Below are 26,822 nucleotides of genomic sequence, written 5' to 3'. Positions count from 1 at the left end.
TCAGTTAGAAGTTAATGAAAATAGAGATGTTCCTTCCCCCGCCCCAACCAAGCTCACAACCCCCTGAATTTTGTGGGTGGACTCCAGGTTAAGAACTCTTGCTCCAGTCTAGCTCCTTGATTTTAGTGAGGCCCAGTGAGGGAAGTGACTTATGTAAGACATTAAAATTGCCTCCAGGATCTGATGAAGGTTTGTGGTTTGGGGAGAGAGCACCAAGTGAAAGACTTCTGGGTCCAACGACCTTCCTTCGGTGGATGGAATCCCAAGGCCTCCCCAGAGGCAGAATCTTGGGCTAGAGGGATCTTGGAAGTGACCTTATTCTCCCGGTCTCGTTGGGTTCCGGGAAGAAAAAGTCCAGTTAGGGGCTGGGGGGTGGGAGGAGTGGGGGTGGGGAGAAGTTGTTAAGGAGAAGGCTAATCATCTTTTTCCTGCCCCTCAGCCAGGGCGGGAGAGTCTTTGGATGGGTGGGAGGAACGTCCCGACTCTCCTGGGTCCCCTCACCCTCCCGCAGGGCGGGGCTGCAAAGCGACCTAAAGGGAGGAGGGGGGCACAGCTGGAGCCGAGAAGGCGCAGGAGGAGCTCGAGGCTCGAGGCTCGCCAAGTTGGGACTAGAGGGAGGCGAGGGCCTGGAGCGCACAGGAGGGAAGGAGAGAAGGAAGGGGTGGAGGCGGGACGGACGCGAAGAGCCCGGACAGCGCGGGGCAGGCTGGCCGGAGCGCGCGCTGGGGAGCGCCCCCATGGCTCTGGCCGGCTGCAGGGCGGCGCTGGCCCGGCTGGTGCTGCTGCCGCTCGCCCTGGCCCCGCTGCGGGCCGGCCCAGGGAGCGCCCATCCTCAGTGCCTGGACTTCAAGCCCCCATTCCGGCCGCCGCACCCGCTGTCCTTCTGCGAGCAGTACTCGGCCTTCGGCTGCTGCGATGCTGAGCAGGACGCCGCGCTGAGCCGCCGTTACTGGGCCGTCACCGGCCGCCTGGAGCCCGACACCTTCGCGGACTGCGCCGCCTACGTGCGCGACCTGCTGTGCCAGGTGAGGGGCCGCCGCCAGGGCTTGGGGATCCTGCTCCCGACGCCCACCGGACCCCGCCTGGCTGACGGCCAGGGCTGCGCGGGGGGTGGGCACGGAGGGTGTGGTTTGCTCCGACAGCTGTGGGAGGGTAATTATGAGGAGACGGGACAAATGAGGAGGTCAGCATCAGGGAGAGGACTAAGGGATACTAGCCTATCTGAGGCTCTGGAAGGGATACTTAGGACAATCGGAGGGCCCTGGACATCATCAGTTTCCATCCTCTCACTTTACAGGAGGGAAAACTGAGGCTCAGAAAGGGATCCCGAAGGTATAACTTTGTGCTTGGGAAAACCCAAACATTTTAATTGAAAGGTACATCTAGCAGAGTTGAGACTAGAATCCAGGAATGGATAAAACATTTCCCTTCTGCAAATATTTTAGCATGTGCAAAGCAAATCCAGTGCTCTTTCCATTAGGTCACAGCTGCTTCACTGTGTGACCTTGGGCAAGTTCTCTACTTTTTCCCCCTGAGTTTTAATTTCCTCATCTATGAAATGAGGAGGCTGGACAAGATGGTCTCCAAAATTATTTTTCTTCTTTTTACAATTCCTCTGATTCTGAGTGTTTTTTCCCCCTTCTCTGTTCTAACAATATTGAGTTCAGTGAATCTAAGGTGGTAGGGAGAGATTTCAGGTTCTCCTTTGGTATTCCTTTGGGGCACAGGAAGTTTCAATTAAATTCAATAAACATTTATTTTTAAAGTGCCTACTATATGCAGAGTACTGTGCTAGGCACTAGGGATGCAGTCACAACTGAAACAGTCCCTTCCATCATGGAGCATCCCTTCTACTAGGACATACAACATGTACACAAAGAAGGATAATACAAGATAAACTGAGGAAAGAGATCACTGTCTGGGAGGGGCATCAGAGAAGGCTTCATGGAGGAGGTGGTATCTTCCCACAGTTGAAAGAAGCCAGGGGTTTTATAGGACATTCCAGGAATGGGGGAAATGTTCTATGTGAAAGCAGGGAGGTTGGAGATGGAGTCCAGAGAGATAGCAGTTCATTTCAGCTGGAAGATAGAATTTATGAAAGGAAGTAGTATGAATAAGTCCAGAAAAGTGGACAAGAGCCAAGTTGTGGAAGGTCATGAGTTTGTGGTTCATCCTATAAGCATTGGACTATCACTGAAGGATGTTTTATTTTTTTTTGGGGGGGGGGGAAATAATGTGTCCAGCACACAGGTGCTTAATAGATGTTTATTGACTAATAAAATTCATTAGGAACATTATTTTGTCAGCTGTCTGGGAAAAGATGGGGAAAGATGGATTGGAGATTAGTAGTGATAATGGACTGAGTGGGGTGGTGATTGTGTAAGTGAAGAAAAAGGAAAGAGTCTGAGAGATATGGAGGTAGAATTGAAAAGATGTCACAGGTGACTGGATGTGGGGATTGAGACAGGGAAAAGAATAATGAGGGTAACTCCAAGTTTATGAACCTCAGTGACAATAAGGATGGTGCTGCCTTCCAAGGAAACATGAAATTTGGAGGAGGAATGGGTTTTTGGGGGGAAAGATCAGATTCTATTTTGAATACATTGAGTTTGAGAGATCCATGGGACATCCAGGAAGAGACAGTCAACAATACATGGCTAGTATTCAAGAGAGATTAGGGCCAGATATATGGATTTTTCATCTTCTGTGTAGAGGTTATCCTTAAAACTATGGGAACTGAAAAGATCTCCATAAGAGAGAAAGGAGAGAAGAGAAGAGAAAAGGAGAGAAGAGAAGAGAACTGAGTCCAAGACAGAGACTTAGAGAACTTCCATGCTGAAGTGGCAGGAGATGAATGAATGGAAGTCTTCCCCAATCCCTTAATTCTATTGCCTTCCCTCTGCTAATTATTTCCTATTTATCCTATCTGTAGTTGGCTTTGAATAGTTTTATTTGCATGTTGTCTCCCTTATTAGATTATAAGCTCCTTGAGACTAGGAACTGTTTTTCTCCCCTTTTTGTATCCTTTGTGCTTAGCTCAGAGTCTGGCACATAGAAGGCACTTAATGTTTATTGGTTGATTAATTCGTGATCCAACGAAGAAGCCTGAGATGTTATGGTCAGGCAAGTAGGAGAGTCTAGCCAAAGTAATATAATACAAGAAAAGGTAGGAGAGACTGTCAACAGGAGGGGTTTAATCTATTGTGTTTCCTCTTCAGAGACTTAAACTCTGAATAGGATAAGAACTGATAAAAGGATATATGATTAAGCAGTTAAGAGACCATTGAAATCTTGGAGAGACCGGTTTCTGTTGGATGATGAAATCCAAAGCCATATTACAAGGGATTGAGGAGTGATGAGAAAGCAGAAGGAGGCAATCAATGTAGAGATTCTTTCTGGGAATTTGGTGTGGAAGGGTACTAGGTGATAACTTGAGTGGATGGCAGAGTTAATTGCAGCTTTTTATTCATTTTTTATTTTATTTATTTTGTTCTGAACGTAAGAAATAAAACAAGCATTTCCACAGCATAATAGAATAGAAAAAAAGATGATGGTACATGAAACAGTTGTAGCTTTTTAAAGATTAAGATAGATCTAAGCATGTTTGTGGGCAATAGGGAAGGAGCCAAGAAATGGAGAGAGATTAAAGAGGAGGGAGGAAATGATGCATCAAGTTCCTGAGGGAGGTGGAAGGGAATGAGATGGAGGGTGAGGTCAGGCCTTAGGAGAAAGGCTCAGGGACTGGAGTATAAGAAAGGAGGCTAGCTGAAGACATAGGGAGATTGTGATGTTTGGAATCCAGTTGAAAAGGGAGAGATTATGGTGGACAGCTTTTATTTCCTCTTTAAAGAAAAAGGACATTTATTGAGAGATGAGTAAGTGAGAAGCAATTGGACCCTTGAGATGTTTTGAAACAGCTCTTTTCATATAGTAGGTGCTTAGAAAATGCTATTGAATTGAGAGAGTAAAAATGTTGCTTTTTCCCCTCTTATATAGCAATGAAGGTCCAGTTGAGTCTTTTTTTAAAAATCTGAACCTGTGATTTCATTGATGTAGTATAGAGAACTCCTAGTGCAGAAACTCTTTCCATTGATAAAGATTGACAACTCATCAGTCATTTATAGTCTTAGAGGGTTGCCACAGAATCACTGAAATATTAAATAGCTTATGCATGGTCTCACAGCTAGTATGTTAGAGAGAGGACTTGAACCCAGGTCTTCTTGATGCAAGGCTTTGCCTCTGTCCACCTAGTGAGGCTGCCTTTTCATCTGAGATTAGTTAACCAAAATTCATAATGATCCCAATTGCCATGGTATTATGACTTTCTTCAGCAGCATAGGAACCAACAGAGAAGAATATGGATGGTGGAGGGTGTGATTCAGGGTAGAGGATTGGCAGAAAGTGAATAGCAGTGGGACAGTGAGGTTAGGGGTGTGGATATTGTATGTAGTTGTTCCAATAAACTACAAAGTCAAAACTATAGAGGACTGAGAGGGATGGAGAGACTAGTGGTCATGGTGAAGATGAATAGGTTTAGGAGGAGTGAGTTAGAGGGAGAAACAGAAGAACTGGAGATTTTGATTAGACAGAAGTTTCAAAGTTCAAAATAATGAAGCTTTTATGTTGGGGTGATGAGGTGGGGCAGGGTGGCGGGAAGAAGTAATTGGAGAACCAACCTAGACCAAAGGCTGTGCCTCCAAAGTCTTGGGAGTCTTCTGGAACATGATTCATAGGTCAACCTGGGTTGGAGCTGGACTCCAAGGACTGCTTTGGAAATAGGGGAGGAAGGCAGAGCTTCCAGTAAGCCAGATGTTCTTCTCAGTGGTTATTAAAGCTTGTTGGAGAGAATTTTAGAATTTATATACTAACTTTATAAACTAATTTATAAACATAAAAAAAGGTCCTTGGAAAGGTAATTTAGTGACACTTGCATTTTGTAGATGGGGAAACTGAGGCCAAGGGAGATTAAATAATGTCTAAAATCATAAATCTAGTTAGTGGTAGGGCTGAGTCTAGACCTTAAGTCTAGATTCCTATTTTTGGTGCCATTTTTAAGAAATCCTACTGACTCTTAAAACAAAAAACAACCCATGATGTTTTTTATTGATGTGTTTTGTTTTTTACATCATCATCATTTCCCCTAGTATCCCTTTCTTTCCCTCTCCCAGAGAGTTATTCTATATAAAAAAATAGTATTTTTTTGACTAAAAAAGAAAAAGAGGAAAAATCAGCATAACCAATCCATTTATTGAAAAAGTTCAAAACCACAATAAATGTGCAACACCTGTGGACCTCCCACCTCCACTAAGGAATGGTTTGAAAGTGTTCTCTCCATCATACTGACTCTTGATTAGGAAGGAGTGTATGTGTAACCCTTTGTGGATTCTGGACTGGTAATTAAAAAGTATTTGTCATGTATCTTAACCTATCATTTTTAGCTTGTTTTCTAGTGCTACTGATGCTTTTTAAGGACTACTGTGAGCCTAAGTTCACTCTTCTCTGAAGTGCAGCATAGAGCTGGTGCTGATCACCTAGTACCAGGGTTGCTTAGCCCCATCAGGGTCCTGGAGGACTGGAAATTCATCTACCCTCACCAGTAGGGGGTGATAGCTAGGATCATAGAACCATAGATTGAGAGTTACAACTTAAAGGTCTCTTGTGTTACAGATAAAGAAAGTAAGATCCAGAGAGGTTCAGCTACTTGCCCTAAGTCTCACATAGGCAATAAGAAAGTAGCAGAGCCAGAATTTGATCCTAGGTCCTCTGACTCTAAATCCAGTTCTGTGTCTCTGTGGGTCATTGGAACTTTTACTGTTTTCTTTCCAGTCAAAAGAGAACAAATCTTTGAAGAACAGCTTGTGACCTCCAGTTTTGAGGGCTGCTCTGTCTCAGTGGGTCCTGGAGGACTAGAAAGGAACTGACGTTTAATTCCTCCCAACAGTGGGAGGAAACTGGCAGCTATTAAAGATGAAATTGTACATCAACGAGGGGTAACTAGGAAGCACAGTAGATAGAGTATTGAGACTAGAGTCAGAAAGACTTCTTCCTGAGTTCAAATCTGACATCAGACACTTAACTAGCTTGTGACCCTGGGAAAGTCACTTAACTCTGTTTGCCCCAGCTTCCTCATTTATAAAATGAGCTGGAGAAGGAAATGGCAAACTGCTCCAGTGTCTTTGCCAAGAACACCCCAAATGGGGTCACGAAGAGTCGAACACCACTGAAATGACAGACCAACAAATTATATCAACAGCTTTCTTCCAGGTGACTTGGATTCTTGTTTTAACTCAGCTGGAAATTTACTGTGTTAGTCTTAAGCTGATCATTTTCCTTTGGGGCATCAGTTTTCTCATCTGTAAAATGGGTGGATGATTTGAAAGGTCCCCTTCTAATTTTTATATTTTATGACACACACTAATCTGAAGAATTTAAGGAACACTGGAAAAAGGGAAAGCTTTGGGAAGAAATCAGGCACGTATTACCGTCATTAGGAATAAAAACTAGGCTTTGTCCATTAGTGGACAAAGTTAGTACTCATTCCCTGAGTACTAACAGGGATGTTTTGTAAACCTTATAACAATATAAAAATAAATGTTAGCTATTATTTTGTTGTTCAGTCATTTCAGTCATTTCTGACTCTTTGTGATCCCATTTGGGGTTTTCTTGGCAGAGATACTGGAGTGATTTGCCATTTCCTTCTCCAGTTCATTTTATAAATGAAAAAACTGAGGCAAACAGGATTAAGCGATTTGCTCAGGGTGAAATAGCTAGCAAAGGTCTGAGACTGGATTTGAACTCAGGAAGTTTGAGTCTTCTTGATTCCAAACCACTGCACCAATTTGCAGCAGTGTCTGTGGCGGCAGTGGTGGCAGTGGTTCCCTCCTCCTCTTCCTCCTTCTCCTCCTCCTCCTTCTCTCCTCCTCCTCCTCCTCTCCTCCTCCTCCATCTCTTCCTCTTTTTCTTCCTCCTTCTCTTCTCCTCCTTCTTCTCCTTCTCCTCTCCCTTCTTCTTCTTCTTCTTCTTCTTCTTCTTCTTCTTCTTCTTCTTCTTCTTCTTCTTCTTCTCCTTCTCCTTCTCCTCCTTCTCCTCCTCCTCTTTTTCCTCCTCCTCCTCCTTTTCCTCCTCCTCCTCCTTTTCCTCCTCCTCCTCCTTCTCTCTCAATCTGTGCCACTCAACATAGTCCACTGAAGGAGAAGGAAGGGAATGGGCATTCATATAATGCCTGCTCTGTGCCAGGTACTGTGCTAAGTGCTTTTTTATAAATATCTAATTTAGTGTGTTTTCCATGCTGTGTGATTTTCTACTATTTCAAGTATTCTGCCTTGTGTCAGAATTGTTTGTGTTCTCAACTTAGTCTCCCTGCCTGTGAGTTCTTTAAGGGATCATAGAATCTTAGACTTAGGACTGGATAGAGTCTTAGAGATCAGACTTCTCATTTCACAAGTAAGGAAAGTGAAGCCTAAAGAGGTTGTGACTTATCCCAGGTCTGATAGAGGCAGGAGTTGAACTCAGGTCTTCTGATTCCAAAGTACATTCTATGTTGCCTCAATACTTTTTCCATCCTTGTGTCTCCTCCTTATAATGACACACAATGAATGGGGTCTGTTTCAGTGATATTATTTATCACTGTTATTTTGTTTTATTTCATCAGGAGTCCACCATATTTATTCATTGTGTTCCTTTTGTGTTCTCTTGTTAAACCATGATATTTCCCAGGTGTGTCATGTTCCTTTGGTCCCCACTGAAGGCTGACAAGGATGCCAATTCTTCTTTGAGACACTGCAGGCAGAAGTCAAGCCTCCAGGTCTGGGATGGCAATCCCTGATTGGCTGAAGGTTTGCTGTACTTTCTAAGACATGCCAATGGGGTGAGCTCACACAACTAGATGAACAGTTGTAAGGAGCCGATGGTACACTGAGGGATTACAGGGAAGAGACATAATTCTTGTGGGAAGTTGAATTGGTAGTCACATGTTTGTTTTTTTTCTGGTGGAGAAAATCATGATCATACCAAGTCAGCAAATAGAACAGATCCTAGATCTGTTTAGAAGGACATAGGATTTTGACCTTGAGGACTCTATCATATATTCTTGAAGTACTTAAGTGAATTGAATCAGAGAAAAAGCTAATTAGAGAAACCCTGGAGAAAATATGTGTAGACAGGGAAGGGGTGGGGAATTAATTTTAGAATATTTCATTTTACCTTAATGCTCTATATTTTGCTTCTTTTTGACAAATTTCCCTTCCTAAATCTTGGTAGCAGGCTAATCCACGGAAATGCATTTAATCAGGAAAAACATATTTGAAGTGTGACCTAATGTCTCGTCCAGGGCAGGGAGAAAACAGTTATCTGGTCAACCAACTGAAAGGATGGACAACAGGGTTGGGGAATGACATGATGAGGAGAAAAAATAATTCTATGTAGTTCTTCTTTTTGGAAGGGGTACCATCTTTTAGCTCAAAGTTTGTGTCAATTACATTTAATCTCACAAATATTTATTGCAATAGTACTCTATGTCCAGCTCCATTCTGGGTGCTGCCTTTCAGTCAGTAGCAATAAACTGGGATGCAGGACCCTGTTACAGCCAGGAATTGGCCGGGAACTGCAGTTGGATAGAGCGCTGAACTTGGAGTCAAGAAAAGCTGAGTTCAAATCTGACCCCAGACATTTATTAGCTCTGTGTGACCCTGGTAAGTCACCTGACCTCTCTCAGACTTACTTTCCTCATCTGCAAAAATGGAAATAATAATGAAAATCAATTTCATAGGGATGCTTTGAGGATCATATGAGATAATATGTATATGCCAATATACATTAAAGAGATATATAAATGCTAACGATTATTACGTAGTTTCTTGTCAAAGGAATATGTTCATTACATTTCATTGGGGGAACACATCTCAACAAAATTTTTGTTTTATGGGCTGTCTTTTAGGGGAAGAAGCTGAACTGGGTCATAGTGTGAACTGAGTTGTATCTGCTTACTCAGGCTTTTTCCAGAGCATTGAGGGATCTTGAAATTTCTTCTTACTCTAGTACCTGTATTTTATGGATAAGCAGAAAAGGAGTCACAGGAATATCCTTTTTATCTGTCATTATCAAGGAGGCATGGGATTAAAATTTCCTGTTAAAATCATCTGTTAAATTCAGGACTTCTTAAACTTTTCCCACTTGTGACTCTTTTTTGTGTTTTGGCTTGGCATCATTTGTTGGCATTACATGGCCTTCAGGCATTCGTGGCACAAAGTGCACATGCTTTGTGTTTGAACCAAGGCTGTAGTGAAGTTGCTGTATACAGCATGGGCAACTGCTGCCAGAAACACCTCAGATTCATTATGTGTTTGATTTTTAATTAATTTATAGTTGTTGCACATTCAGAAACCCTCTATTGTTGCCAAATTTTTCTCAACCCTATTTGGGCCTGTGACCCACAGTTTAAGAATCCCTGAATTCTATTTGAGGGAAGATAACATGTTGTTACTATTTTCAAAGTGGTGAAAATAAAAACCAATATTTTAAAAATAAAATAAAATGAAATGAATATGAAAATAAAAAAACACATTTATGGAGCATTTTGAGGTTTATAAAAGGACTTTCCCTATAATAATTCTATGGGTTAGGCTATCCCCATTTCAAAGTTGAGGAAACAGGCCTAGGAAGGTGAAATGATTAACTAGATCATGCAGAAAACAAGTGTGGGAGCTGAGATTTGAACCCAGATCTGTCCATTCCAAATCCATTGCTGCCTTCTGAGACGAGGTACTGGACACAGTCTAACCTTATCTTTTAAAAAAAAAATTCATTGGTACCTTTTGTTTTTAGATCCAGCATTTCCAAATGTACTACACCCTTATATCTCCTATCTGGTGAAACTGTCTTTGAAGCAAAGAAAAATAGTAAACATAAACAAAACCAACTATTGCCTAATATTGTGTCCAACATTCTATACCCATAGCCCCCCGCTTCTTCATGGAAAGAAAAAAAACAGTGCATCACCTCATCTCTTCTCAGCAGCCAACAATGTTTTATTTTAATTTAACCTTTTTTGATTATTACATGAAAGCTGATTAACTCTCCTCTGGCCCTTTTAGAAATAGTAAGAAAGAATCAAAAAATCATCTTAGTCTGAATCCTTTGGACTAATCTGAAAGAAAAACCTCATTCATCTTTTTTAGCTATTGGTTCCAAAATAATGTCCTGCTCCACTCTTTCTGCCCCCTATTAATTTTATAACCCTAAGTATACTAATTTAACTTCTCAAAGAGTCAGTTCTTTTATCTGTAAAATGAAGCTATTATCTTCTGCTTACAGGGTTATTGTAAGGATCAGCTAAGATAATGTAAGTAAAGTGCTATCCAAATCTTATAGTGCTATGTGAAAGTCAGCTATTATTATGTGGCCTGAAATGGTCTGAACTTTGAAGTGAGTAGTCAAAAGGCCTAGCCTAAAAAGGCCAAGGTCTCCCAGTGCATCTTGGGCCATCTACAGTCATCCTGATGAATATCTGGTCACTGGATTCAGATAGCTCTGGAGGAGAAGTGATGCTGGTGACCTGCACAGCCCTCACTCACTCAAATCAAAGTCAAGTGCAAGTCATGTCATCATTTCTCTGATGGCATGGTCTTCTTCAAAGATGAAAGAAGAACACAAGAAGAACCACAAGATGTGGAGAATGGATGGTGGATGTGGGTAGTATTTGCTCATAACAGTGACTCAAAGACAGTGAAATGTCGGGTCACTAAGACTGACTGGTGCGTTTGGAGATTTCTTAACTCCAAACCCAAGTTGACCCCCTTCTAGATAGATTTTGAAATATGATATAGCTTGTAGAAAGACCCCATCCTTGTTCCTTAATGACACCTTCTGAGCTGCCCCATTGTACCTTAGCTTGAATTCTGCTTGTAGAACTTCAGCTTCTTGAGGGTGGGGACTATTTCATCCTTGATCCCCTACGCCAAGTATAGGGTGTGACACAAAGTAGGCACTTAAGTAGTTACATGACTGATGATCCTAATCTTTCTCACTAATACTATGAGACTGTCCTCTGTGTCTGATGAGTTCATCAGTCTGCTCACCCCTGTTCCTAATGGCCCCTAGAGTACTGTGCTTTGTAAGTTTCCCTGTCTTCTTAAAAAATTATAAAAAAAAATAAACTCAGTGCACTGGGAGCCATCCCATGGAACATAATTGGACTTGTTTTTCCCAGTTCTAGTTGATCAGATAGAAGCTTTGCAGCCTATTTCCTGCCATGTGGGGGCCAGGAGGACATTTAATCAAAAGTTGTTTTAATGTGACTTGGCAAGTTCTGAGTTGCCCTCTGTCAGTCCCATAAGAGTGATGTGGTAAAGGAAACTGGGTGAGTTAAAAGAATAGACAGTTTTGGGGTCAGTCCCTTTTGAATTTCCCTTGTCATTGGTGTGCTCTCTTTATAGAGAGTGCCTTTTCATTGTGAAAAGTTGGGGGCAGCTATTTTTTCTCCCTACCCCATTGCCACTATGCTAATGGAATCAACTAGGTGAATTTGCACCTGGGCCCTGGCTGCCTACCCAATCTTGTGTTTTGTTTCCTGAGTGGGTGATTGAAAAATCATTCTTAGGTTAAGTTTGACTTCTTTGGAGACAACATTGTGAGTTTGAGAATTCTGAAGGCTTTAAGTCTCATTGTTTTGGAGATGACTAATGCCCAGAAAAGCTTCTGTATCAGAAGATAGCCACTGAATTCTCAAACCTGGGGGTGGCTGTTTCACAAGCAGATGTCCAGTGAGTTAGACAGTGAGGAGCTGAGATGAAATGTGAAATGCCTAAGTAGCAATCCTTTCAACTCTTATGTCGTGGTGGGATTTAAGTATCAGCCTAGCAATATATTGTCACAGTAGACCTAAGGTCTATTAAGGTATTGAATCTTATTTTAAGTCATTCTATTAATATGCACTGAGACTTTTAAGCTTAGCATTTCTTTGGGGTCTATGCATTGGCATTGATGGAAGAAGTTTTCTACAATAGACCAGAAACTCAGCTGGGAGTCCTCCACATGGGTGATATTACAGATTCACCCCTTTCCCCCCAAATCACTGGATCTATAGGCTGTTTTCCAAGTTTTTGTTATCATAAATAAAATAGCTATGAATTGAATCCTTTCCTGACCTTCCCTGAGCCTCCCCCTCTCCCCGTTGTCAATATTTATTTTCCATTGTAGTTAATCTTTGGTTGGTTGTTTTCAATTGATTTCTAGGCTATTTTGATATTGATCATCCTTTTATTTCCTCCATAAATTCTTTAGACACACCTTCAGTTACTCCAATGGTTTTCTCTTTTTTATGTTTTTTTTATATCATTATGATGATTGCTGTCATTAATTATTGTCATAGTTGTTATTTTCATGTTAAGAACTGGGTGTGAAAGTCTCTTTTGTTGGAATTTTTCCTACTAGGAAAAACATATCTTTTGGAAAACTTTGGAACCCCTTTTGTTTTTATCAACTCGGTGATATTGTTCAATGGAGAGCACTTTTTATTTATAGAAACAGAAGCTGGTACATCTGTGGGTCAGGAAGCCACTTGAAGCAGGACATCTAAGCCTAAAATTTGGGTTCTGTGATCTCTGACTGCTTGGGTTTCTTAACCTTGAATTCAGTCCCATTGGAAACATTTAAGAAAGTTCTCAGAAAGTCTTGTCCTGGACAGTGTCATCATTGTTAAGTCTTTACCTTCTAGGCCCAAGGCTTGATGCAACTTGTAGGATAGATAGGTACCCAAGACTTCCTTAGGGGAAAATGCAACATAAACATGAAAAGCTATCCAGAAATAAATTTATGAAGCTCCATAGCTTGCTGTCTCTCTCTTCCTCTAGCTGCTTTGCAATAACAGTGAAAAGGACCCCCTATCAAATGCCAATCTAGATACCTGAATTCTCCTTGATGAGGCTTGGGGTAGAGGTTAGGGGTGCCAGGACCCCAAATATGCCAAAGCAGAGTCACCTGGAATGAATTCACACACTCAAGCCAGACTTTTTGGTGTCCAGGTCCTACCACCCCATCAGCCCCATTTTTAACTGCCATTTGCAGACTTTTTTTTTTTTTTTTTTAAGGGAGAAAAGGCTGGTGATCTTGACATGGCTCTGGGCAGCAGCTGCTTCCTTCCTGGTTTTATAACTAAACTTAAGATGTTTCTATGATTGTGGAAACACCTATCTTCAGTCCCCTTATCCCTTCCATTGTTGCCAGTTATCTCCCAGAGAAGAATGGGTAACTGTAACCAAGTAGGAGAAACCCCTATAGACAGGACCAAGAAATTGCCATTTGTCTCAATTATTTTATGTCACATCATTCCTTTGCTCTGTGAAGGGATAAGATTAAAAATCAAAGCATGGAGAAAAGGAGCTTCACTCTCCGGATGAGGTTTGCTAAACTCACTTTCAGAAATGGCTGGGATATATTCAGTAACCTGAACCCTACTGCAAGAATATAAGGTGAAGCTGAAATTAGCCCAGTTTTTCCTCAAGAAACTCTATCAGGATGGATGAGCGAATATGTCCAGTAATAACACTGTTGTTTGTTCTGAGTGCCCATCTTGATTTGTCTCTGACGAGAAAATTAAGGTCAACTTTTCGCAATAGGCCTAATAGAGTGGCTTCACTATGTCAGTCATGATGTGGAAACAGCAGCATCTGTTGAAAGACTTGGCAGAAGTTCTCAATCCCAATCAAAGGGGTTGTCATGGATACTGCTTTTAGAGGAAAGGGTGCTAACAAGTGAGTCAGTATGGTAGAATAGAAAAAACACTCTACATGGAATAAAGAAACCTGAGTTTGAATACTGACTGACATTTACTATACGACTGTGGGCAAAAGTCATTATATCAAGAGTCATTGTGTCTCAGTTTCCTCATTTGTATATTGGACTAATAATACTTATATTGCCTATCTTATGTGTTCTTTTTAAAATTTTTTAATTTTTTTGTTTTGTTTAATAATTATGAATGTAAACAGTGAGTGTTTCAATATAAAAATAAGAAAATAATGATTACTTAAATTGTGGGCGGAGCCAAGATGGCGGAGTAGAAAGACACACATACACATAGCTCCGAACCCACAACCCATAGAACATCTACAAAGAAGTAACTCACGGCGAATTCTGCACCCAGAGGCCACAGAACATTGGAGAGAGGGAGATTTCTGTTCCAGAGAGACCTGCAAACCTCTCGCGGAGGGTCCTTCGCGCCGCGGATTGGGTGCAGGGACTGGGAGCTGAGTACAGCCCTGCCGCGGCCACAGCACCAAGAGGAAAAGATCTGAGTGGGTTTCAGGGACAGAATCTCCAGCGGCCACGCGGGTCCCTCCACCCACAGGTGACAGGGGTCAGTGAGAGGGTCTCTTTGGCGGGTTGAGAGGGGAGTGGGGTGCCCCCATAACTCAGGCCCCCTTAAGAGGCAACAGCGGAGGCGGGAGCAGACCGGGGCTCCCCAAGCAGGCAAGAGCCTGGATCCATTGTTGAAGGTCTCTGCATAAAGCCCCTGAGGGAACTGCCCTGCCCCGACCTGAGCACCTGAACTTAATCACACACTGAATAGCAGCCCTGCCCCCGCCAAAAGCCCTGAGGCTGGCAAGCAGCATTTGAATCTCAAACCCCAAGCGCTGGCTGGGAGGATCTGGAGTCCAAGTGGGTGTGAAGAGAATATTCAGAAGTCAAATCACTGGCTGGGAAAATGCCCAGAAAAGGGAAAAGAAATAAGACTATAGAAGGTTACTTTCTTGGGGAACAGGCATTTCCTCCCTTCCTTTCTGATGACGAAGAACAATGCTTACCATCAGGCAAAGACACAGAAGTCAAGGCCTCTATATCCCAGCCCACTCAATGGGCTCAGGCCATAGAAGGGCTCATAGAAAATCAAGTTAGAGAGGTGGAAGAAAAGCTGGGAAGAGAAATGAGAGACATGCAGTCAAAGCATGAACAGCAGATCAGCTCCCTGCTAAAGGAGACCCCAAAAAATGCTGAAGAAAATAACACCTTGAAAAATAGGCTAACTCAATTGACAAAAGAGGTTCAAGAAGCCAATGAAGAGAAGAATGCTTTCAAAAGCAGAATTAGCCAGATGGAAAAGGAGATTCAAAAGCTCACTGAAGAAAATAATTCTTTCAAAATTAGAATGGAACATATGGAGGCTAATGACTTTATGAGAAACCAAGAAATCACAAAACAAAACCAAAAGAATGAAAAAATGGAAGATAATGTGAAATATCTCATTGGAAAAACAACTGACCTGGAGAATAGATCCAGGAGAGACAATTTAAAAATTATGGGCCTACCTGAAAGCCAGGATCAAAAAAAGAGCCTAGACATCATCTTTCATGAAATTATCAAGGAAAACTGCCCTGAGATTCTAGAACCAGAGGGCAAAATAAATATTCAAGGAATCCACAGAACACTGCCTGAAAGAGATCCAAAAAGAGAAACTCCTAGGAACATTGTGGCCAAATTCCAGAGTTCCCAGGTCAAGGAGAAAATATTGCAAGCAGCTAGAAAGAAACAATTCAAGTATTGTGGAAATACAATCAGGATAACACAAGATCTAGCAGCTTCCACATTAAGGGATTGAAGGGCGTGGAATAGGATATTCCAGAAGTCAAAGGAACTAGGACTAAAACCAAGAATCACCTACCCAGCAAAACTGAATATAATACTTCAGGGGAAAAATTGGTCTTTCAATGAAATAGAGGACTTTCAAGCATTCTTGATGAAAAGACCAGAGCTGAAAAGAAAATTTGACTTTCAAACACAAGAATGAAGAGAAGCATGAAAAAGTAAATAGCAAGGAGAAGTCATAAGGGACTTTACAAAAGTTGAACTGTTTACATTCCTACATGGAAAGACAATATTTGTAACTCTTGAAACTATTCAGCATCTGGGCACAGGGTGGGATAACACACACACACATGCACACGCACACACACACACACACATAGAGACAGAGTGCACAGAGTGAACTGAAGAGGAGGGTATCATATCTTAAAAAAAAAAAATGAAATCAAGCAGTGAGAGAGAAATATATTGGGAGGAGAAAGGGAGAAATGGAATGGGGCAAATTATCTCTCATAAAAGAGGCAAGCTAAAGACTTTTTAGTGAAGGGAAAAAGAGGGGAGGTGAGAGAAAAACATGAAGTTTACTCCCATCACATTCCACTAAAGGAAGGAATAAAATGCACAGTCATTTTGGTATGAAAACCTATCTTACAATACAGGAAAGTGGGGGATAAGGGGATAAGCAGGGTGGGGGGGATGATGGAAGGGAGGGCACGGGGTGGAGGGAGCAATTTGAGGTCAACACTCATGGGGAGGGTCAGGATCAAAAGAGAGAACAGAAGTAATGGGGGACAGGATAGGATGGAGGGAAATATAATTAGTTCTTACACAACACTACTATTATGGAAGTCATTTGCAAAACTACACAGATCTGGCCTATATTGAATTGCTTGCCTTCCAAAGGGAAGGGGTGGGGAGGGAGGGAGGGCAGATTGGCAGACAGGGGCAATTAGAGTGCTCGGTGTTTTGGGGTGGGGGGAGAGGACAAAAGGGGAGAAAATGTGGAACCCAAAATTTTGTGAAAATGAATGTTAAAAGTTAAATAAGTTAATAAAAAAAAAAGAAATTGTGAACTCTTACCTACATTTTGGTTTTTTTAAAGATTCATTTTAAATTTAACACTACAGTAGCAAAACTTCATGCATCTGAACTTCCTTTTGCTCGCTTCTGTTATTTTAAAAAATGTTTCAAAGGTACTCATCTTTTTTTAATAGAAACAATAGATAATTAATTTTAAAAAGACAACAGATAGACAACATATCAAAATTTTAGGGTTTCAGTCAAAATGATTTCTGGAAGAACTTTACATCTTTATTTTACTTTTTATTTTTCAATGTTATATATTTATTTTTATATAACATTCTGTTCTTTAAGATTTTAAGTTCTAAATTTTCTTTCCCTCCCCCTACTCCTGCTCCCCAAGATGGCATGCAATCTGATGTAGGTTATACATGTATAATCATATTAAGCTTATTTCCACAGTAATCATAAAGAAGAATTAGAACCAAAGAGAAAAACCACAAGAAAGAAGAAACTGAGACAGAGAGAGAGAGACAGAGACAGAGACAGAGAGAGAGAGAATATTATACTTCCATCTGCATTCAGACTCCATTTTTTCTCTGGATGTGGATAACATTTTCCATCTTCAGTCTTTTGGAATTGTCTTAGATCCTTGTATTGCTAAGAAGAGTTCCGTCTATAAAAGCTGCTCATCACACAGTGTTGCTGTTCCTGTGTATAATGTTCTCCTGGTTCTGCTCACTTCACTCAGCATCAGTTCATGTAAGTCTTACCAGGTTTTTCTGAAATCTGCCTGCTCATCATTTCTTATGAAACAGTAGTATTCCATTACATACATATACCACAACTTGTTCAGTCATTGCCCAATGGATGGGCATCCCCTCAATTTCTAATTCTTGGTCACTACAAAAAGAGCTGATATAAATATTTTTGTACATGTGAGTCCTTTTCCCTTTTTTATGATCACTTTGGGATGCAGACCTAGTAGAGGTATTGCTGGGGAGGACAGTCATTTTTTCTTTTCTTCTTTTTGGCATCAAATGTCACTACCAACCTACTCCTCGTCATGACTTATTTCCTCCTTCTCTCAAATACAAACTCTCCCTCATAACGAGTATAATCAAGCAAAACAAATTCACCCAGTGGCAATGTGTGCAAATTTATGCCTTAGCCTGCACTTCTAATCCATTACCTTTCTACGAAGAGATGGGAAACGTGTTTTATCATCATCTCTTGAAGTCATGATTGTTCATTACATTGATCAGAGTTCTTAAGTCTTTCAGAGTTGTTCTTCTTTTCATTATGTCAGCTACTATATACATTATTTTCCTAGTTCTGCTCGTTTAACTCTCCTTCGGTTCATATATGTCTTCCCAGGTTTCTCTGAATACAACTTCTTCATTTCTTAGAGTGCAATAATATTCTATTACATTCATTATGTAACTTGTTTAGCCATTCTCCAGTTGTTGGGTACCTACTTTACTTTCTATTTTTTGCACCTACAAAAAGTCTTACTTTAGATATATTTGTGTATTTTGGTATTGTCTTTAAGTCAGATCTCTCTTTGATCTCTTGAAGTATGTACCTAGCAGTGATATTGTTGGGCCGAAGAATATAGACTTCTTAGGGACTATTTGAATGTGTTCCAAATTGCTTTCCAGAATGTTGAACCAATTTACAGATCCCACCAATGGTGCAATTAATGTGCCTATCTTCCAGCAATCGTCATTTTTGTCATTGTTGCCAAGCCGATGGCTGTGAGGTAAAATGCCAGAGTTATTTTAATTTGTAGTCTTCTTATTAGTAGTAATTTAAAGATAATTTTTGTGTAGTCAGCTGTATCTCGTGTTTTTTCTTCTTGGAAATCTATTAGTCTATTTACTGAGGACTGGCCTTTTTGTTTGTATATTTGTATCATTTCCGCATGTATCTTAGATATCAGATCTTTATCAAAGGAATTTTGAGGCAGAGATATTTTTTCCCAGTTAGCTAATTGAGAAGTTAGCTAATTTCCCCAGAAATTGCATTGTTGGGTTTTTTCAAAAACTTTCCAATGTTATGTAATCACAATTTTCATTTTTATCTTTGGTCACTATCTCCCTTGTTCAGTCAAGAACTATCTCCTTATATATACATAGCTGTGAAAGATATCTCTTTATTTGCTTCTCTAATTTATTTATAATATCATCTTTTATATGTAAGCATGGATCCGTTTGGAGCTTCTTGTGTTAAATGGTGTGAGATAGTGAGATAAATGTAATTTCTGCCAGACTGCTTTCCAGTTTTCACTGAGCAGTTTTTGTCAAATAGTGAGTGCTTTCTCTTAGTGCTGATGTCTTCCATTTTATTGAATACTTCTGTATTAATTTTCTTCTTGGTCTTGTTTACTTAATCTGTTCAACTTTTCTTTTTTTAAATCAGAACTAATTTTTTTTTAATGATTTCTACTTTGTAGTATAGGTTGAGGTATGGTGTTGCTGAACCCCTTCTTTTTCAATTTTTTCATTATTTTTCTTTTTACCATTGACTATATTATGTTCCTTTAGATGAATTTTTGTTACTAGTTTTTTTTTAGTTCTATAAAGGAAACTTTTGGTAGTTTGGTATGTTAATATATCTGTAATTTAGAAAATACAATCATTTTTATTATGTTAGCACACTCCAACCATAAACAATACCCATCTCTCAATTATTTGTCTTCTTTTATTTCTAAAGTGTTTTTTCATTGTGTTCTTATAATTCTTGTGTCTGTGTTGGTAGGTAGACTATCAGATATTTTACACATTATTTAGTTACTTTGAAAGGAACTTTTTTTTTCTATCTTTACCTGCTGGATCTTATTGGATTTTTGTGGAAGAAGAAAAGGAATGGGTAGTTTGTAGCTGAAGTGATACAGTCTCCATATTCTGACCTTTTCATGTGTAAGATGTACATGGATGAGTAAAATTAGATACATACGTAATAAAGACAAAGTAATACATGGGATGGGTATTAACAGCTGGGAAAAGGCCACTTGAAGGAGGTGACACTTGAGATGAACCTCAAGAGGGAACTAGGGATTTCGGAGAAAGAGAGTGATAAAAAGGGAGAGCATTCCAGCAAAGGGGGCAGCACATAACAAAGGCGAAGGGAGGAGATGGACCACCATGTATGGGGAAAAGCAATTGACCTACTATGTGGTAATGTGGCAGGCATGGAGTGGGGGGAGTAATTTGTCATCAAACCAGCTCAGACCTGAACAGGAATCCCCAACATCTCTGACATTTAGCCTCCCCTTGAAGACTTTCACTGAAGGGGAGCCAACTCACAAGAGATAACATTTGGATAACTCTAATTATTAGAATGTTTTCTTTTCAAAACAAAATCTACATTTTTGCAATTGCTACCCATCATTCCTAGTTCTTTCCTCTGAGACTAAGCAGAAAAGTTTAATTCCTTGTCATTAGGATAACCCTTCATATCTCAAAACAATTATGTCCTCGCTAAGTCTTCTCCAAGACTGGACATTCCCACTTCCTTCAGCCAATTCTCATGTGACATCCCCTCAACATTCTGACCACTCTCCCTCTGAATGTTTTCCAGTTTTCAGTATCTTCTTTAAAGAGTATATCCTAGAGTTGAACATACTATTCCACGTGGTGGTGGTGAGGTCTGACTAGGATAGGAGACAGAGAGAGTCTCTTTTTCCAGTGGTTGTTTAGTTGTTTAGACTTAAGAAAGAGACAGAAAAATGTTAATAATGCAGATGAAGCTTAAAAGTATGTTGTCCAGATTTTTCTTTTGTAAGCCAATTTTTAAACACGTTACCAAAACACCCTGAATTTATCCCATTGTACCTTCTCTTATTACCTTTTCAATAAAACATCACGTACGATGGCAGAATCAGCTTGGTTTGAGAAAGTTTGCACATGCCAATTTTCTGAATTTGAAAATGAATTTAAAAAAAAACAACAGGACAAAGTGAGGGGAAAGATATAAAGCTGTCACTTGTGAGGATGGGAGAAGAAGAGTGAAGAAAATGGGGTTTTGGGGTTTTCTTGGCAAAGATACTGGAGTAGTTTGTCATTTCCTTCTCCAGTTCATTTTACAGATTAAGAACTAACTGAGGCAAACAGCATTAAGTGACTTCCCTAGGGTCACATAGCTAGAAGTGTCTAAGGCCAGATTTGAACTCAGGAAGTGGAGTTTTCCTGACTCCAGGTCCAGCACTCTATCAATTGTACCACCTAGCTGTTCTAGACACATGCCTTTAATTAATGAAGGCTAATATTGGTTTATTTTTGCAGCTATGCTATGCTGTTCATAGGGTCACAGAATTTCAGGGTTAGAAGGAACCCCAGACACCATCTAGACCAGCCTCTCTGCCTTACTGGAACCTCCTCCTATTGTCATACAACTTTTGCTCAAAGAGCCTTTAAGGGGGACCTCACTACCTCCCAACACAAATTTCTTTCTTTCTTTGGCATATTGTAGAAAGGTATATTTTAGAGCTAGAAGGGAACTTCTATTTTTGCTGATGAGGAAACTGAGGCCCAGAGAGATAAAGTGATTTACCTAAAGTTGTAAGGTTTGTAGGTTTTAAGTTGCAGAACCAGGATTGAAACTCTAGTCCCCTGACTCTAAATCTAACTCTTTATTCTTTTGCAATACTAAACTGCCACCAATTTTTGTGAACGTCAGTATTATACCATAAGAAGAATTGTTATTCTGAGTCACATTTGATGAGAAAGTGTGGCTGCATATTTGTGTTTTCAGAAGCAGCTTTTACAATGGGCTAACATTTCAGGCATTGATGCCATAGAGCAGAAATTTGATGAAGTTGAGTACTTAACATCTGACTTTCAAAATGTGTACCATGGGTATTGTGTCTGTTGTTTGTGCATTGGAGCCAATTGGCCAGTTTCCCATGGATGAATAAATGCCTAGGGAATGTCTTTTCTTTATTATTAAACTGAGCAATGCTGGGAATAGGCCTCTAAATTGGTGCTGATTTTCCATTCTCTTCACTCTTCTTCTCCCATCCTTATAAGTGACAACTTTATACCTTTCCCCTCACTTTGTCCTGTCTTTTTTTTTTAATTCATTTTCAAATTCAGAAAATTGACATGTGCAAACTTTCTCAAACCAGGCTGATTCTGCTGTTGTACATGATGTTTTATTGAAAAGATAATAAGAGAAGGTACAATGAGATAAATTCAGGGTGTTCTGGTAACGTGTTTAACAATTGGCTTACAAAAGAAAAATCTGGACAACATACTTTTAAGCTTCATCTGCATTATTAACATTTTCCTGTCTCTTTCTTAAGTCTAAGCAATCAGCACCTAAATCAGGCCCTGGTTTATAGCATTTGCTGATTTCTGAGGTATAAATGCTCGCAATGAAAATTTAACCATCGACTGGGAGCTGGCCCAAGCACACCCCTGGATATATCGCTGTCAACATTCCCTGAGCATCAGCACATCATAGGGGAAAGAATTGTTTTCAGCAGAAGACATGATTTCAATCCCAGTTCTGCTTCATTCTGCTTGTGTGACCATGTGGGCTGGCCAAGATTCATCCTCTGTGAAATGAGTGTTTTGATGATCTCGAAGGTCCTTTCAGTTTTAAATTTGGATACTCTTCTGAACGTTTATCAAACACCACCTGTTTGTAGAACTTAGTGCTAGGAAGTAGGGAACAAATAGATTTTCAAAGTAGTGTGGTCCATGAGTCTTGTGGATCTTACAATTTAGAACCCTCAGAGAGTGGTAGAGCTGGATTGGAATCTTAAAATACACCTCCTCTTTTATGTAAAAGGAAACTGAGGCCATGACAGATAAAGTGATTTTCTCAGTTTTATGAGCTTATAAGAGGCCAAAATGGGATTTGAACCTAAATCTTCCAATCTGAAGTACAATATTCTTTCTATAATATCACATAGCTTCTCTTTACTCTTTTTAAATTTTATTTTAATTTTCAATTCCTAATTCTCTCCCTCTCTTGATAATTCCTTCCCTACTCATTTAAATGGATTCTTTTTTAAAAAATTTAATTTTTATTAGAAAAATGTTTATCCTAACAGTTTCATGAGGTATCCAAGGTGATTGTTGGGGGATAGGGGAGGAAATCAATTTCTTACTTTTATTACTCTAATTTTATAAACAAGGATACTGAGGGTCAGAGAGGTTCAGGGCTGACTTTCCAATAGTCAGATGGCTAGTAAGTATTGGAACCCACGTTTTCTGATTCTTGTTCCACAATGTTGTGGTTGTCAAAAGCCGTGGAGTGATTTTAGTCCATGTTTCATCAACAAATTCCACCTTGGAACATGGAATTTCTCAGCTCTACCCGCTCTTCCTTTTCCCTCTGTCCCCTCTCCTTCCCACATTTCTGGGTCTCCCAAAAGGTACCTCATTTTTAAAGTAACTTAGGAACCAGCATCCATGCAAAACCACAGTTTAAGAGCCCCTTCCCTTATGTTTCTTTTAGTAAAGAGAGAAAACATTCATTCAAGGCAAAAGGTAAATAGCATGACAAAATAAGCAACTGAAAAGCTTCCCTGCATACTTTTCTACAGGTGACCCCACTACTAGTGGTGAAGAGGAAATACGTGCCCAGGAAACTTGGGTGACCAGGGAAGATGGGATCAAAGCTCCAGCTTTGACATTTAAGTGCCAAAGTGCCTAGCATACAGTAGGCACTTCATTGGCAGTTATTGACTTTGTCTTTGGGTGATGGTATGTTGTGCAGGTCTGCCCTAGAGCCACTAGAAAGGGTCTAAGAGGTGATCATGTTCAGCCCCCTCATTTTACCGATGAGGAAACAGAAGCTTGCAAAGTTGAAATGAATTGCCCACTTGTTGCCTGGGAATTTAATTCAGTTCTGGTGACTTCAGGTTCAACATCCTCCCTCCTATACCATATCGAAGGGCATACATGCAGAGAATATGTCTGGCTTGAGAACACATGCAAAGGGACATAAATGTAGGAAATGGGTTGTTATTCTAGAAGATGAAACATGTATAGCCAGGGCAACCCCTATCTTTGACTTTACAGAGCCTCCTAACATCCCTCAAAAGAGATGGGGGCCCTCTGCTAAGCTACTCTGTGCTGCCACCTGTTGGAATACAAATGCTATGGAGCTTTGGCAGGTCCTACGTTGCCTTCTATTGGCACTACTCTAGAGAACCTCCCCTTCTCCCTGGTCCCAAGGGATGGGGTTAGGCTCTTAAGTCAAGTCCCAGGACCATTGTAACAGTCAAGTAACCAGCAAAAGACAACAGAATCCTAACACTTAAAATGCAACTGTGTAACCCTAGATAGAGTGCCATTCCTTGAGTCAGGAAGATGAGTCTTCTTGAGTTCAAATCTGACCTCAGACACTAACTAGCTGTGTGACCCTGGGCAAGTCACTTAACCCATTTGCCTCAATTTTCTCATTTGTAAAATGACCTGGAGAAGGAAATGGCAGTATCTTTGCCAAGAAAACCCCAAATGGGATCATGAAGAGTCTGACACTATTGAAAAACAACTGAACAACAACACTTTAAAAATACATCTGTCTTTTGAATGATTTTTCTCTTGTTTCTGGGGTTCTTCCATCTAAACACTCATCTAATTGGTCTGAAATTCCTTTTAATTCCAATAATTGTTGTTGCCTGTCCTTTGTTCTCTAAGAGAACCAATGACATCAGGGAGGTAATGCCATGACTTGAAAGTGAATTGGATTTCAGTGAGGCAGGGTTGTGCAAAGTCACCAGCCTCACTTTCTCCTCTGGAGCCATCTGGGTCCAATGACCAGATATGGATCAGGATAACTACAGAGGGCCCCAAATTCCAGTAACAAAAATAATAGTATAAATAGCTAACATTTATATGGCAATAATACCTAACATTTAAGATTTGTAAAATGTTTTCTGTATCTGGTCCCATTTGATCCTCACAACACCTTGGTGAGGTAGGTACTATTATTTCCCCCATTTTACAGATGAACAAATCGAGGCTGACTTGCCCAGAGTTACATCGCTAGTAAGTATTTGAGGCAAGAATCAAAGGTCCTGCTGACTCCAAGTCTAGCACTTTATTCATTAAGCCACCTGACTTCCTTATATCCCTTGATTGTTAATCTGGGTAGCTGTCAACTCATAGTGGGGACTCAACTTAGCAGAACTGGAAAGGAACTGGGGTAGAGAGAGCCCTTTTAGCTTCTCTGTAATGACGCTAGTCACTATGTATGTTACTTGAGGAGCAACACTGAGGAAAAGGCTGGTGAGCCGGTCAGGTAACTAAAATTGCTGAGTTTCCTCAGTGGATTGTGGGAAGCATCCCTGAGAAGAAACCAAGTATACTTTTTTTTTTTTTTTAGAAACAAAAGAGTAGAATTATAGGACTTAGAAATAGAAGAAACCTTATTTAGTCCATTCTTCTTGTTCTATAAACGTAGAAATTGAGGCTGAGAAGTTTAAGTGACTTGCCCAAGATCACCCAGACCAGAAATTTGAACCCAGACCTTCTTAAGTCCAAATTAAAGAGGGGTAAAAAGGTGGATAGAGTGCTGGAGTTGGAGACAGGAAGACTGACTTTGAATCCTCCTTCAAACACTTGCTAATTGTGTGAGCCTGAGTTAGTCACTTAACTTTTCTCAGCCTCAGTTTTCTCATTTGTAAAATGGGGATAATAATAACATTTACCTTACAGGGATGTGATAAGGATCTAATGAGTTATATAGCATAAATGCTATTATTATTAATTCTAATGTACCAGAATGCTTTACTGCATTTTCTGTTTTGAAAACTCAGTTGTTTAATAAATTCATCTTGAAAGAACAAAATCAAAAGCTAGAGATCTCTGAACTTTTCCCTATCAAAGCATGGCAAATATTCGTTTAACAAACTATTTTGTTTTTAACCTTATTTTTATTGATATTCTGTGTTTTCATATCATCTTTATTTCTAAAACATTTCTGCTCCTCTCTTATCTAATAAGCCACCTCTTATAACAAACATTTTTTAAAAAGAGGAAAAAAGCATTCCTCAAAAACCAATTAATACACTGTCTCTGACAGTATGTGTAATATTCCATATCCACAACTCTCTACCACTGCAAAAAGGGATGGGTGTTATTTACTTGGATCTTCTCCAGAGCCGAGCTTGGTCATTGTAATTACACAGCAATAAGTTTTTGAAAACATTCTTTCTATTTACATTGTTGTCATGTATATATATATATAGTATATATATGTACACATATATATGCATTATGTGTATATATAGTCTTATATTCTATCTATAGTTATATGTAATGTCTATGTATACATTACACGTGTGTATGATATTTATTGTCATTACATGCACAACTATAGAAATGGAAACACAAACCCTAAAAACTGTATATAAAATATTTGTGTATATATATATATATAAATACACACAACATACATAAAGAACATTATATCTTGATATTTATATATAATAGCCATATATTTAAATACACATATATTATATTTTTCTCTCTATCTATTTCTATGTATCTTTATAGATATCTAGTTTTCCTAGTCTTATTGCACTCTGAATCAGTTTATGTAACTCTTCTGATTCTTTTTTGAATTCTTTATACTTGTTGTTTTTTATGGTATAGTAATACTATCACATCATATTCATGTACCATGATTTATCTAGCCATTCTTGAGTCAATGGGAACTTACTTTCCTCCTAGTACTTTTCCTAAAAGTTTTTATTCAAGGATTCCTCCATTGTCCATCTCTATAAAGGAAAGGGAAATAGTTTGTCCTGTGACAATCACAGAGGGATCTCTCTCTCTCTTAGTGATTGCTTTCAAGATTCTTGCCAGAGTCCTCCTTACTAGCCTGATCCTTCATCTGAAAGATGGTCATCTACCTGAGAGCCAGTGTGACTTCAGAAAGAGCTGAGGAAGAGTCAAAAAAGGTGTTTGCTGTTCCACAACTCCAGGAGAAATGCCAACAACAGAACAAAGGTCTGTACACAATGTTTGTCGATCTGCCCAAAGCCTTTGATACTGTCAGTTATGAGGGCTTATGGGCAATTATGACAAAATTTGGTTACCTGGAGAAATTCGTCAGTATCGTTTGTCAGTTTCATGATAGCATGCTTGCATGGGTTCTCGCTAATGCTCTCATGCTTTCTCTGTCACCAGCGAAGTGAAGCAGCAATGTGTACTTGCTCCCACACTTTTTAGTGTGATGTATTCAGCAATGTTGTCAGATGCTTT

General features: G+C 39.9%; 1 protein-coding gene across 1 annotated transcript in view; it reads left to right on the top strand.

Moving 5' to 3' along the window:
- Positions 1 to 450: 450 nt before the first annotated feature.
- HHIPL1 (HHIP like 1) overlaps positions 451 to 26,822 on the top strand; it is a 101,490-nt gene continuing 75,118 nt past the window's right edge. Inside the window, exon 1 of the mRNA XM_072630265.1 lies at positions 451 to 1,025. Coding sequence (XP_072486366.1) covers positions 738 to 1,025 — 288 coding nt within the window. The 5' untranslated portion in view covers positions 451 to 737. The remainder of the gene's footprint in view (positions 1,026 to 26,822) is intronic.

The sequence above is a fragment of the Notamacropus eugenii genome, chromosome 1 (genome assembly GCF_028372415.1).
Source record: "Notamacropus eugenii isolate mMacEug1 chromosome 1, mMacEug1.pri_v2, whole genome shotgun sequence".
In the NCBI taxonomy this organism is placed as follows: domain Eukaryota; kingdom Metazoa; phylum Chordata; class Mammalia; order Diprotodontia; family Macropodidae; genus Notamacropus; species Notamacropus eugenii.
Note: the sequence above shows the minus strand (reverse complement) of the source record. Positions and strands in the feature narration are given on the sequence as shown.